Raw genomic sequence first — 15805 nt, 5'->3', positions numbered from 1 at the left:
AGCCAGTGGTTTTACATTACATTGCAGTTACTTCCTTTATATTGCAATGTTGATCGTTATACGTGTTTCGCTTCTGAATGAAACATACTCAGGCAATAAATAGGAGTTCGGGTATATCTAGGAAGTCTTGTCGTGGTGAGACTACATGCTGGTAATAGCAGAATTATACAAGATATTATAAATCCATTAATATTTTTTTGTAAAAAATTTCGTAAACAATCAGTAGCTATATGTATGCATTAGATAAATTATCTAGTCGAAATCTCTCGACAAATATACTACTAACTAAATCCGATAATATTTACAACAAAATAAAATCCTAATACCTAATATTTTATAACAATATTGTATCCAAATTAACAAGTAATGTATATTTCATGAGGACATCTGTATTACACAACGGTGTCACAGCAGTCCAGCTTTACAGTAATCTCCCATTTGAGGGAGCGATTTGTCTAGTAGACGGATAGCAGTAGTCTCTCCCAAGCCCATGATCCACGCCCATTCGCTTCGAGACGCAATGCTTATTGCAATTGTATGTGGAACTATGTACTGGATTATGGCTTCGTACACGCTTCTCTGGTATTGTTTTCGTCCGATATACTATGACAAACTTATGCTCTCCTGGTACTTTCATTGTCTAAATCTCTTTAATTAATTTAGTAATTTTTTTTATTTAATTATTAAATTCACACTACTATTGGTCCATATTATAATCCACATTTTAATATACAATATAAAGTAAAAAAACGTGGTACAACTGTTTTGATACCATTCTCAATAGTACAACACATTTTTTTTAAAATAATGTGAATACTCTTAGTATTTAATGCTAAAACTAAAACCTTAATACGATTTATTTGGATTTATATGTCATTGTTTAATTTATTTTCTTTAAAATTACACAAATGTGTTAGTACTCTTATTAAAAATAAATTGTTATATTTAATTACAACAGTATTTTTTTATAGATAACTGGTTTAAGGTCACTGTCTTATTATACTAAAAATAATCTCTTTCTCTACCTAACTTATTCTCTTTTCATTTCACTTGTTGGCTTTCCTATTCATCCTTCACAAGACACTTCCTTCTTGGATTATGGTGTCGGATTTTATTTGTAATCGGTCGTCGCCTATATACATGAGCGTCTCGTTATCATGTCACGCAGGCAATACCGATTATGCGTTGTCATTTCGTAGAATTAAGATGAAATGCTTCTTATCCTGTAATTTCACTCGAAATAATGATAATAACTCTGACGGAGTAGTTACAAAATATACGAAAAATTTAGAAGTCACCATTTGTTACAGAACCCCAATACCTACATGACTCAATGGAAATATTCGCAAATATCGTTGGATAATATGTAAAAAATATGCAGATTCATTTCAGCGAAATGGTCTGATTTAGCTGAGAACTGCGAAAATTTATGCGTCGTAAAAAAAGAATAACAAATGTGATGTACGTCGAAGTTAGGCTGTTTCAGGCGTTCATAGGCTACGGTAACCATTTACCATCAGATGGGCCGTAAGCTTGATTGCCACCATAGTAGTATAAAAAAAAAAGATAGACAAAATGTATAAAACCTTTTTTCAAATCAAATCAAGCACTTTTATTTGCAGAATACAGTGCTTTTAGGTATATACAATATTAATATATTGTCCAGTATATTCTGCTTGCATACAAGTGTGTAAATTTTTATATGTATATTATTAGCTGACCCCGCAAACGTTGTTTTGCCATATAAATAAAACCAGCATTAAAAAATAGACGTTGATGATAGAAGAATGAAAGTTCAGGGTTGTCAATGTACTTTTATGCCACATTATAAAAAAATGAGCGAAGAAAAAACAGTTAGGGGTGGACCTTTATCACTTAGAAATACGAAAAATAGATAGTTAACCGATTCTCAGACCTTATGAGTACGCATTTAAAATTAAAAAAAAATCGGTCTATATATTAGGAGTATGGTAACTGCTATTAAAAAATTGGGGTTGATGATAGAAGGGCGAAAGTTTAGGGTTGTATTTTTATGTGAAATTATAAAAAATTCAGCGAAAAAAAAACGGTTATTAGGGGTGGACATTGTCCATGTACTGTCCAGTGGACAACCCTTATCACATAGGGGTATGAAAAATAGATAGTAATAGTAAAATTTCAAAAAAACTGGTCAAGCCGTTTATGTGGATTATGTAAGTAACATTGTGACACGAGAATTTTATGTGTAAGATTCTATTTATGTCATTCTAATTAATGAATAATTTAACCTCATTAGCATAAGTAGGTAACACTAGTATCACCTATACATATTGTTTTTTTATATAAAAACAGACACAGCTCGCTCGCTCTTCGCTCCTCTATGATTTTAATATATATGTATATATTACAGGGTGACTCGGGAGGTCCATTGCAGGTGAGGATCCAAATACCAGCTCCATACGATAAACGTGAAGCGCAGGTGCACTACGTCATTGGAATCACGTCCTTTGGCATCGGCTGCGCTCTACCGAACTTACCCGGAGTGTACACTAGGGTGTCCAGCTTCCTGGATTGGATCGAAAATATTGTATGGGCAAATGAATAAACGTCTTCTTTAAAACTTTGGTTTCATTCATGCATCTTATTAATATTATAAACACGAAAGGTTGTGAGTATAGACAGATATTTGTTACTCTTTCAAAGAAAAAGTACTAAATTGATTTTGTTGAAACTTTACAGTAATTTAGCTTATACATTAGAATAACATCTAGGCTATAAATTACGTGATATAAACTATTATTTTTTTATAAATGTACATAATTTTCAGAACACTCAGACCAATACAAACAACCATACACATTAATACAAATGTTTCCACCGTGCGAGGAATCTAACCCGCGACCATCGGAAGTAAAGCGGTGTGCTAGACCGTTAGACCACCGAGGCCCTCAAAGTTAGGTTGATACTTTTTGCTTACTGATAATATAAAAAATACACAACATTTTATGTGCCGTTTATTACTTTGAATCAATAAGATCAGCAAGTCCAAGTTGATTAAACAGGTAGGCTACGTAATAACAACTAGCTAGCCATGTTAAAAAATAATAATAACTAGCTTTGAATATATTATTATTTACGACGGCGTCGGTAGTCTAGCAGTTTAGCACAGCATGCAGCGCTTTACTTCTGATGGTCGCGAGTTCGATTCCTCGCACGATGCATACCATGTATTCATATACATGACTGTTTGTATTGGTCTGGGTATTTTCTAAGTATTTACAAAAAAAATATCTAAGTATTCATATCAGTTTTTTAGTGCCCGTAACAAAAGCTTTGCTTACCGTGGCACTAGATGATGCTGTGTTAATTGTTCAGGTTTATTTATTTATGATTTCAAATAATTTAATTGCCGTAATTCTTCAAATAATGATACTTTATTTTAAGTATCATCACTTTGCTTCAAATAAAGAATATATAGCTCGAGAGAATAATGTAAGTTGAATACTTAAAACAAATGTACTAGATTTTTTAACATCTTTGAATAACAGACTAAAAGTTTATTAAACCCACAGTAAATCTACTAATTGCTCACCACATTCACATGCAAGCAACCATCTGTCAGGCACTCGAAACTATTGTTGAAACTTATTCTTGACATTTTTCCTGTTTAATTTTAACGTACAATCTTGTCATTCAAGTTTAAGTTGTTGTGTATGACGCACATATTTATTCAACGTTAATTTAACAAAAATATTATACGTGTTAGTCTAAAACGCATTCTAACAATTCTAACAATCAACATGCTGATATTAATTGCTAAGTTACATTTCATGGGTAAATATATTTTTTATATTATTTCTCGCAATACTTTAGAAATATTCCCAAAAAGGAGGTGCTTTGTATTTTGATTGGAGGGTGAGATTTGGCAGTGTAATTATAAGGTACAGAGGCATGACATCAAAGTCTGGAATGACTGCACAGAGAGGGTCTCACGAGATTTACATGTCACCGGTGTCAAGTAAGCTTATTGTAGCGAACTCCTTGATAGGTTTTATACCATTTTTAAATTTTATAATAATATTCTTTGACATATTGTCTTTGTTACCTTTCTATTATATTATATATCGCTGTCATACTAGTCGCATTTTATTTTATCTCCGTATTTTCTCAGCACTCCTCACTCATCAGACACATTTGATACCTCCGCTTCACTTATGATAAATATTACGTAAGAAAGGTTGATAATAAAGGCTATTATTATTACAGACTGATGCTGTTCATGTATATAGGCGACGGATGCCACTTATCGTTAACTTATCTAAACATATAAATAAAATTGGAGTGTCTGTTTGCAATATTGAAATAACCGTTTTTTACTACATGCATATGAATATAAATATGTTACATACACCAAAATAATATTTTTCACATTTTTGTCTGTCTGTCTGTTTGTTCCGGCTAATCACTGAACTGAACTTTTTTTTGAAAGTAGCTGATGTAATAAGAAGTAACTTAGGCTACTTTTATTTTAGAAAAATAAAGTTTAATTCCACGCGGACGACGTTGCGGGAACAGCTAGTTTGACATAAAAAGGGATTCTATATTCAACTGTATTTTGGTATATTAGGACATCTAAATCTCAACCTATTTTCATAATTCTTTTTTTAATCATTGTGTATCACTGCGCTGTTTGTATTATCTAATTTTGCTGCTACAGTAATGCGTTTTGTTTAACACCATTTTTTTTTTAATTATAATTTTCGCATTGTATGTATAACAATTAGAAAGTTTTCAAATAATATACAGTATTTGTTAACAATGCCCCTGACTGTTATTTATTTGATAATATTTTATCTCCGTTATCTTGAATTCCCAGTAGGTACAATATATTTTAAGATTTTCAATTAAAGAATGTATCAGATCATCCTAAATTCTATCCCTAATGGAATGAAATGAGAGTTAAAATTTTTATGTGGAAACAATAATAAGTCGAGTTTCCGACTAATCATTATTTTATATAGTAGCTACACAAATCTATTTGAGGTAGGCAATCTAATTTAATTCGTGTTTATTAACAATAGCTGAGAGTACTCACTATAAATATGACATTTATGAGCAATCAATATAATTAAAATTATTACTGCAATTCATAAATGAGTCACGTCACGTGGCTACTACTTAAGTGTAACAAGTGATATATAATAGTACATTAAAAAATGTTCATACCTTAAAACCAGTTTCTATGATTTCAACTGGATTTTACGATACCTGTATCTTGTTTATTACATAAATAACAATAGAAGTGGTCTCATTTTAATATAACAACGGCATTTTTAACAAGTTATAATATTTTATATTAAACGACGACCTCAGCGGTCTAGCGGTCTAGCACACCGCTTTATGACCGATGGTCGCGGGTTCGATTCCTCGCACGGCACGACCATTTGTATTCATGAGTATGATTGTTTGTATCGGTCTGGATGTTTTCTATGTATAATATATCGCTAATAGTTATCACAGCATCATATAACCTGATATTCATACATAAATGGGTATATATTAGGATTTAGTTCAAATAAAATCAATATCGCTTGATTCATATTGGTCTATTAAAAATAATAATAATATCAAGACAATTCATACAGCGCCATCTAGACCCAAGTTACTTAGCTAGAAAGAACTCCCCCCCCCTCTCCAACGTAAGATTAAATGAGATTTTACTCGACCCCCTCCCCTTAAACATCTCACGTAATTTATAGACGCATTACATATATATTGTACATAGTAAACACTCAGACCTATACAAACAATCATACACATGAATACAAATGTTTGTACCGTGCGAGAAATTGAACCCTCGACCAACTAAAGTAAAGCGGTGTGCTAAACTGCTACACCACCGAGGTCATTATTATTACTATTATATTTATATACGTTTTAATAATATTTATTCGTTACAAAAGTAGTATGGTATAGTGATGTCCTGTGATCTTTACCATTAAACGTAGCATGTTAGGTAAATTTTTTATAAAAGTTTTACGACAATATAGCGGATAATATAGCATTTGAACATAAAACAGGTTTCTAATTGAATAGTATTAATATTATTATTATACACTGCCTGACAATCTTTATTGTAAAAAACATTTTAAGGAAAGTAATAACTATTATATACATATACACGCGGGCGAGTGCCCGGGTGTATATGTATTATACAATAAAACTTCTTCTTGAATCACTCTATCTATGAAAAAAAACCGCTTCAAAATCCGTTGCGTAGTTTTAAAGATTTAAGCATACATGGAACGGACAGACAGCGACAATAACTTTGTTTTATACTAGTACTATGTAATGATAATGAAGTTGGATCAATTTGCACACTGCGCCTTAAATATTATAATGTTTTTAAGGAATTTAAAGTTCGTCCTAGGAAAAATCGTGACAACAGACTTATAGGTTCGTTTCTGTACATGATGCATTATGCATCATGTTTAAGATCTCATTATAACGAGATATGAGCAATATTAACATATATATTTTTAATTAGTTTATTACTGATTTTTTAATACGATTAATAATATAGTATACTATTTATTGCATTAAAAAAATTTATCTATATAGCTGATAGTTAAGTACTCATTACATAGTATAGAATAAAGTCGCTGTTACTGTCTGTCTCTATGTATGCTTAAATCTTTAAAACTACGCAACGGATTTTGAAGCGGTTTTTTTTAATAGATAGAGTGATTCTATTGAAAGGCTTATATATATAATATATACACCCGCGTGTGGCCGGGGCGAGTAGCTAGTTAATCACAAAACAATAAAAACTCGAGTCATTGCACTTAAGGTTTTTTGTTTGTTATTAATAAAACTTTTGAAAAAACATCAATCAACCATAAATAGTTTATCACGATATCATCAATTACAATATGTAATCATATCTCAACAGTCAACTACATCAGGTACATTATATCTATAAAACTACTTTTTTTACTTAAATGTAAAATTTTCAGTTGCAGTCATACATGTTACGCAAGGAACAAAACTTTCAAGGTTGAAAAGGGTGAGTTCACATTAATTTTTTAAGCTAAGTTTCATTAAACATTCTCAAATAATATTTGAATTGCTTGAAAATGTATGTAAGAAACTGTAAACTACTTTATTGGAATTTTCGAAATTGAATGACTAGAGATCGCGTTTGTGTTCATGGTAGATCGTGACACTACCTAACAGTATAATATCAATGTAAAGAACATTCAATCTCAGTAATATTTCCTTGTATGTAATGATACGTCATCACTACATAGTATAAAACAATGTGCAACATATTCACATTATTTTTACAAAGTTTTAGTTTGTAAATTCTTTTTTTTCTTTTATTTTCGTACTTCTGACACATTCCATAAGGATATAAATGAGTATAATCAAATTATTAATAATGTAATAGACCTTTTTAGTCTAAATCATCATTATATAATATAAAGTATACTCGTATAAAATAAAGTCGCTGTCGCTGTCTGTCCGTTCCTATGTATGCTTAATTCTTTAAAACTACGCAACGGATTTTAAAGCGTTTTTTTAATAGATAGAGTGATTCTAGAGGAAGGATTATATATATAATAGATGTACACCCGGGCGAAGCCAGGGCAAGTAGCTAGTTCACAATATATTTTATTGGGTTTCACCAACATAATAATGTTATTGAAAATGTTAGTAATGTTTTCTATTGCTTGAAAATCTATTACTAATATTATAATCGCGAAAGTTTGTGAGGTTGGAGAGATATATGAAAATGAAACAGAATCTTACTAATATTATAAACAAGAAAATTTATGAGCATTGATGAATGGATGTTGGTACTCTTTCAAGCAAAATCTACTGAACGGACTTTAATAAAACTTTGCAGAAATATAATTTATACATCAGAATAACATATAGAATATAATTTAAAAGATATTATGCAAATTGAGCGAAATAGTAGAATGATAAATGTCAAGTAAGTGTGATGTATTATAATATATTAAAATGGTAATTAAAATAACACATACAATCATATATTAATACTAGAATATTCGAGATACAAACTGACATATTCCATAAAAATTTACTTGAATATATTATTAATATTATTTACAAATGTTGATCACATTGTACTTTCGACATATTTCAAAACAAAGCACAAAAGTTGAGTATTTATAATATATACCTATTATATCGTTATATTTTAATAACCACATGTAATAATAATAGGTTTGACCTTCATGAACATGATATCATCTTTATATAAACAATAATAAGATACAACGGCCGATACAAAATCAATCGACGGCCTCGGTGATCTAGCGGTTTAGCACAGCGCTAAACTTACGTTGGTCGCAGGTTCAATTCCTCGCACGATATAAATATTAAAGTATGATTCATAAAACATCCAGACTAATACAAACAGTATTAGTCTGGATGTTTTATGAATATATCTATCAGTTGTCTAGTACTTATAACACAAGCTCTGTCTATCTTGAGACTAGATGGCGCTGTGTGAATTGTTTAGGGATATTATTATATTATAATCACGATATGCAGACTGCATGCTCTAACTAAGTTTATATCATAAGATTCGCTTTTTAAGTATGTTTAAAGATTAAAGAGAAAACATTTTTTATAGCATGACGGGGAGTGGAATTATGACTACATTGATTCCCTGGATACAACGACTACTGTAAGTGTTTTTTTATTTTACATTAATTAGAAATATTAAAAGAAAAAAATTGGTGGTCAAGCAGTTTAGCACAGCGCTTTACCTGATCGTGGTTAGGATGGACGTGGTAGAATTCCTCGTACGAATGAACATTTTTCTTTATTAGTATGATTGTTTTTATTATTCTGAGTGTTATATATATTATACATTATAATAGAAATACGTAAATATTTATATAGAACTATTTAAATATTTCTGTTATGTACTTGTTTAGCTTTCATTGTAAAATGTTCGCTTAGTTTGAGAGTATATGGTTTCCTGAGTATTTTTTTTTGTAATTGATGAGCCCCAAAAACATTAATAAAATGTATAATTTTAATTTCTATGTGTGTATTTTTAAAGATGAATCATAGATCACTGCAATAACTTCAGTCTGTACAAAGTAATCCACGTGAGTATCTCTGCCTCACTTTTTATCAACTGTGAAGATGCTGGCTTTGTAAAGTGGGAAATATGACAGTGAAATTACAGGGTACCGGATTCATGAAACCTTAGTCCTCTGGAATAGAAATCCATAAGTTAGTATTCATTATCATCATCATCTGTCCACTGCAGTCCACTATGGAACAAAGGTCTCTCTCAAGGTACGATTCTAAGCCCTCTCGTATTTTTGTATAGTTATTACCCGCAGGTCTATGTATATAGTCGCTCCACTTAGCTTTAGGGCATTCTGCCTTTCCTAATTCGCGGTCTTTTTGAAGATATTTTTATAAACAGATGTTTTTTATTATATTACAGTTGAATATTGCTGAGAGACAATTACCATCTTTACCACCAACAACCACTTTACCACCGAACCCATGCCTGGATCCTAAGCCTGTGCAGCCAGATTTCTCTGCGCCAGGACGCAGAATAAGTGTAACAAGTTAGCATTAATTAGTTTTAAAATTTTGTGTTTACTATACATCATTTTTATTATTACTCCAGTCGACTCATGGCCACGGCTAGTGCAACCTAGCCGAAAAGTCGTGAGAGGTTTTATTGACATAAAATATAGGCCTTTATTTTCCGCAGAATTATTTGTATTAAGACCCGGTTAACGATATAAATAAGTTGGCAGTATTTAGTTATGACTAGCTGCCCCCTTAACTTCATCTGCATCACACTTGATATTTCTCATTATATTTTACCCACTTTACATAATTTATTTTTAATTCATAGCCTGTATGTTATTCTGATATATAAGCTATATTACAGTAAATTTCATCAAAATCCATCCATCCATAAGTAATAAGTAAGTCCATCCATTCATCCGATCATATTCAGAAACTTTCTGGTTTTACATCTTTTATTACTTATATATATGTATGTATGTATATAAAAATATACACCTTCACGACTATTATACCTAAGGGGATAATCAGAAGCATTAACAATTATCAACGTCGTGATCAAATGCTGTGAGATGTAATGACGACTTGAAATTAACGTAGCAGAAAGTATTCTGCCGCCGTCTCTAGCATTGTTTTTGTTTATTGTCAGTGTTTCCATCACTAGACAATTGATCTATACCTATATATATATATATATATATAAATAAAATTGGAGTGACTGTTTGTAATATTGAAATAGTAGTTTTTTACTACATACATATGAATATAAATACGGTACATACACCAAAATAACATTTTTTACAATTTTTGTCTGTCTATCTGTTTGTTCCGGCTAATCTCTGAATTATGACGGGACTCTTTTTGACAGGTGGCTGATGTAATAAGGAGTAACTTTATTTAACTTTATTTTAGAAAAATAAAGTTAAATTCCACGCAGACGAAGTCGCGAATACAGCTACTTAGTAATAGAAATTGATAAATACAGTTTTTTCCTTATTGCCATATTGAACTCATGACCTTTGGGACCGACCCCACCAAGATGTGACCACCCAAGTGAACTACGAAACTCTAAAATTCAAAAATTTTTTAAAATTATTATTGTAATATAATCTCATTAAATGAAAATTCAGTGCATGAACAACTATTGCCATGCACACTCGTCATTCAAGTAATCGTTTAGTGAGTAATAGGCTTTGCTCAGTAAATATGATTTAACAGATGTTTTGAATTTATTTAAGGGTAATTCCAACATATCCTTTTGTATCTTATTGTAAATTTTTATACCTATTCCCTTAAAAGACCTATTTATTAACTTTTTCTAAACGATACTTGGGGACAGCAAGTTTGTCTTTAAATCTAGTATTAATATTATGAATATCGCTGTTTTTTGGAAATAAGTCAAGATTTTTATGAACATATAGGATATTTGAATATATAAATTGAGAAGCAACGGTTAGAATATTTGCCTCTTTGAATTTCTCTCTTAATGAGTCACGACTCTTCATACAGTAGATCGCTCTGTTATGATCTCTGATTATACATGTATATAATCATATTAAATAGAGTTCTGAACTTAAATATATACAGAGTGATCAAAGAAAGTGAGATTATTGTTATGATTATTTTTTTATAATTTCATATGATAATTTTACAGAATGCTACGAGTATATCTGGCAGTTAAAAGACCGTTATGATGATATTAACAGAACAAAGACATGTAAGTATGTAAATTTAATTAATAATTAACTGTTGAAACATACCGTGATATTGTAAATAATTTGCTCTGAGCTATGTTTTGCTTTTAAAAAAAATACATATGTACGCCAAATATAAAAACAAATATTATGGATGATAATAGAATTGTGCCCACCTGCGCTAACGGTTAACGCTGGCAGGACACCAGAGGATGAGATGAGCATGAGGTCAGGTCAGTTAGTCAATCGTAGTAAATTCGCTATAAATTTATGACGATGGTTTGATTAAGTAATTTTCTTACAACCCCACCTCACATAATCCTATTGTCATTTAGTATATAAGATCAATATTTTTACGTACATATTGTCAGTTTATTATCATCTTTAATATACATCGTCGCAACCAACAACATCGAATCATGTATCCGCAATAGTAGTCAAGTTCAGTCAATTACAGTCACAGATTAGATTTAACTATCCTAAAGCTCTTGAATACATTTCCATCATTTTACCAAAAGAGACTTTGTCATCTCTGTAAAATAGCTAGCCTTAGAATTTTAGAAATGTGGGGCATGGCACAATAAAGTTTGGGAAACACTACACTAATCAAATGCTAATTTTCAATTCACAGGTTTAGAATATAATACTAAGTATTTCGGCAAGAAATATGTCATTGGAGGCCGATTTACACTACCTGGGGAATTCCCTCACATGGTAATTACGTGGTTATATTTTATACGAATTTTGTTAGTCATCAATTAGTAAAAAGACACAATGGATTTTTTGATTTTACATTTTTTTAAATTATGCAAACATAATATATCTATAGTGTTTAGACCATGACAAATTCAGTTTCAATAATCAGGGATATTCATTATTAGGGATAACTTAAAAACTACCATAAATATTTTGAAACAAAACCAGATGAAAGCATCTGCTTTCAAATAAATAATAAACAAAATCGGTTCAGCTAGAATCATTTCTAACGTACATAAAAAAATTATAACTTCCTCATTTTTTAAGGTCAGTTGGGTATTGCAATGTACTTTACATTGCAATACCCGTTCGCAATTCTTATGAACTTCCATTTCTGAGAACAAGTATCCGTCAAGCGGAAGTTGGCCTTCAGCCGCTCCATATATCATGCCTCCATATCCTATACGTAAATATATTAGAACTACAGTATATTCAAATGTGCAATTTCTTCTACAGGGTGCTATAGGATGGAAAAGTGTCACTGACACATGGTTATTTAATTGTGGGAGCACCCTTATAAGCCCCAAGTTTGTGCTAACTGCTGGTCATTGTATAAAAGCCTCTCCAAGAGATTCCCGAATTGCTGACTTAGTACCTAAAATCATAAGGTTCGGTGTTAAAAACCTAGAAAGTGTTAATGTAAGTAAATCTGATCTGAAAGAGATTAATAATAATAACAATTCCCAAATCTAATACTAAGCTAAGCATATCTTATATTCCAAATATAAAAGAGAAAAGGAAATACTTTTAAATAGTGTATTTCAAATTTCGAAAGTGCTATTTATTGTATCAAATTATTCATTTCCATATTTAAAATGACATCACACTTAGAAGAGGGAATTTCACAAGTGACATTTGGTCACATACCAAATGTCACACAGAGTCAAAAATATTTAAATTTGTGTGACTATTCATTGATTGATGATTCCTTTCTAATATGATCTTAAATAATGATATGAGAATAAAATTAATCGATAATATTTTTTTTTCACAGGATTACGTTGACAGATCTATCACTAAAATCATACCGCATCCTCAATATAAACCTCCGAGGCAATACTTTGATATAGCTTTAATGGAATTATCGGGAGCACTGATATTCAGTAATGTCATACAACCGGCTTGTTTGTGGAGTAAGAACGACGATAGTTTTGGAAATCTAGCCACTGTCACTGGTTGGGGGGTTTATATAAATGGTAAGTATAATTCTTGAGAGTTTCTTAATACCCAATTTACACTCAGCCCGAGTGAGCAGAAAGTGGGCACGGAAGTGTGTAAACACGATACTTCCCATGCCATTGGCGCTTCCCAGCGCTCCCTCGTCTGTTGGTTTTTCGTGCGCGAGTGAAAGGACTGGCAGCGCGAGTGGCAGCGTGTGTTTACATTCAGCCATCTCGCACACTTGTCGCCCGGCAAAATTTCCGGCAGCGCGAGTGGCAGGGGAAGCGGCGGCTGAATGTAAACGTAGCATTAAATTGCTCCCGAGCATAGATATTGTTTTGGGTTGTCACACTACCCGTGTGACAACCCAAAACAATATCAAATCAAATAAAAATGACATTTAAGCCGCTTATGAACGTGATTTTTTTTGTATTATAGCTTTTCCCTACTGTCCAGTTCAGTATTGATATTCAAGTCAGATGATACCTCTACAGCCCTATCTAGAAATATATAATTATTCTGTACTTGTGTCTGATACCTAAATGAAACTAAACCAATTTGAAGGAAAATGTATATGTATATACGGATTCCTAGATGATTTGAATACTGGATCAAATGGATAAATTACGTAATTTATGAACTTATGTAATTTGATTTGGATCGTAAACAAATCCAATAATTTTACTTGCAAAAAACTGTTTTGCAGTTATTTACGCCCATCTCCAGAATCAGTTATATATTTAAACAAAAACAAATCAATATATCTATTTAAGAATATATTTTATTGTATACTAATCTTATAAAACAATGCACGTATGGAATGTTGGCTTATTATGTAAAAAAAATGTTAATGCAGGTAATCTGAACACATCTGTTGAACTGCAAGCAGGTGATATCTATATCGTCAATTCATACGCCTGTGATCAATACTTAAGTTCATCCAATAACAGACATTGGGTTGGATTAATGGACCATCAGCTCTGTGCTGGGAAACTGGAAGGAGGCGTTGACGCATGTCAGGTACTTGGGTATAAATTAAATAAATAACTGTAAACTGACTCCATAAAACACTAGCTATCTACGAATGAAAGTCTCATCGAAATCGGTCTAGCCGTTTTACATTTAGCTTTGCCTTTTGTTTTAGAAGTTTAGAAGAACAATCTGACAGATAGAATTTGTTTATTCCTATTCTATATAAACATCCTATATATATTCAAAAGCATTTAGTGAAAAGCTATTAATTTCAAATTACAAACAGACACTTCAAATTTATTGATTTGTACAGATAAATAGGAAGTTTACATTCATGACTCTAAAGTCAGATGTGATAGTCAGAGACGTTGTCAATAGAAATATTTGTATGAAGATGATATTCCATCTTCTACGCACACCCGCCTGTGCTAACGGCACACACTGGCGAAGCACCAATAAAGGATGTTAGAATGAGTATAAAATCAAATCAATTCGTTCATCGTGAAATAATATCATATATTCATCAGGAATATTATATTATAAGGGCTATTATTTCAATAATTAACAATATCGCCTTTACGGACATGTTCCATCACGCGCGGGAAAGCCAGCGTGCGCAATTCTAAGTTAACTAGTTTTTGTGTTCACTCTTTCGACTGTAACGAATGACCTATTAGTGTCATATAAGCACAATCACGGTAATCATCTTATATGACACTAACGGGTCATATCATTTACTTTTAAAATTGTATTTTTATTCTACAAAATAGCGGAATAGTCCGCCATTTTGCAATGGTAATTAGTTATTGCAAAATGGCGCTAAAGCACGCCCGATTGATGGGAATGCGTAAGCTGGCGGCACGCGTGAACTTTCTCGTTCTCTTTTCTTTCCCAAAAATGACCATTTAAAGTTTGTCTACATATATGGTAATTTTTTAAAGTGTCTTTCTGTGTAAAGTCGATTCGCGCGTGAACGAGCGTTGATACTCACTGATATTTGCATTTAACGATGTGTGTGTATATTGGGTTGATTATTTTCTATATAGACTTTAAGCTCTGCAAAATGAGTAAAAAGAGGAACCTGCGTAAATTGTTCGAACTCTAATTATTTACGTTACAACTATAAAATTACAGGGTGACTCAGGTGGACCATTGCAAGTAAGGATTCCATTACCAGAACCATATAATAAAGGTGAAGCAAAGGTGCACTATGTCATTGGAGTCACGTCTTTTGGTATCGGCTGCGCTCGGCCAAACTTACCCGGAGTGTACACTAGAGTGTCCAGCTTCCTGGATTGGATCGAAAATATTGTATGGGCAAACGAATAAATGTATTAAAAATTTTTGTGTCATTGTTAATTTTTACTTATTCACGAGTTTAAGAGTGTAGTATATTTACAATAAGCGTAATTAACAAAGTATGAAGGCACAAGAGGCGGTTTTATCGCTTATGTATGTAATTACAAAAAAACTGTTTAAATATTTATATCGTTGTCTAATAGCCATAACACAAGTTCTGCTAGGCTTGAAACTAGATGGCACTGTTTGAATTGCCCAGGGTTAGTTAGTATTTATTAGAGCTTATTTTAGGGGTACCAAACAACCAATATGCCATTCATACACCCAGCTCAATACAACCAATCAAACAATTA

At 31.8% G+C, this 15805-nt stretch overlaps 1 protein-coding gene across 1 annotated transcript; it reads left to right on the top strand.

Moving 5' to 3' along the window:
• The first annotated feature begins 3690 nt into the window (after positions 1-3690).
• Positions 3691-15482, top strand: LOC131854500 (trypsin-1-like). The gene is made up of 10 exons (XM_059205631.1): positions 3691-3813; positions 6996-7045; positions 8645-8698; positions 9476-9602; positions 11225-11287; positions 11896-11978; positions 12477-12659; positions 13015-13216; positions 14038-14201; positions 15288-15482. Exons 1-10 carry the CDS (start codon positions 3780-3782, stop codon positions 15480-15482), a joined length of 1155 nt encoding a protein of 384 aa, XP_059061614.1. The 5' UTR covers positions 3691-3779.
• The last annotated feature ends 323 nt before the right edge of the window (positions 15483-15805 follow it).

Source organism: Achroia grisella, unplaced genomic scaffold, assembly GCF_030625045.1.
Source record: "Achroia grisella isolate CSIRO2021 unplaced genomic scaffold, CSIRO_AGI_Agris_v1 utg1186, whole genome shotgun sequence".
NCBI lineage: Eukaryota > Metazoa > Arthropoda > Insecta > Lepidoptera > Pyralidae > Achroia > Achroia grisella.
The sequence above is the reverse complement of the archived record's forward strand: the minus strand, read 5'-3'. Positions and strand labels throughout refer to the sequence as shown.

Coding starts and splice junctions, on each gene's coding strand:
- LOC131854500 (XM_059205631.1), top strand. CDS start 3,780: ATGCTGATATTAATTGCTAAGTTACATTTCATGG. Junction 9,603..11,224: donor ACGCAGAATAAGTGTAACAA/GTTAGCATTAAT, acceptor ATAATTTTACAG/AATGCTACGAGTATATCTGG. Junction 11,979..12,476: donor CTGGGGAATTCCCTCACATG/GTAATTACGTGG, acceptor TTTCTTCTACAG/GGTGCTATAGGATGGAAAAG.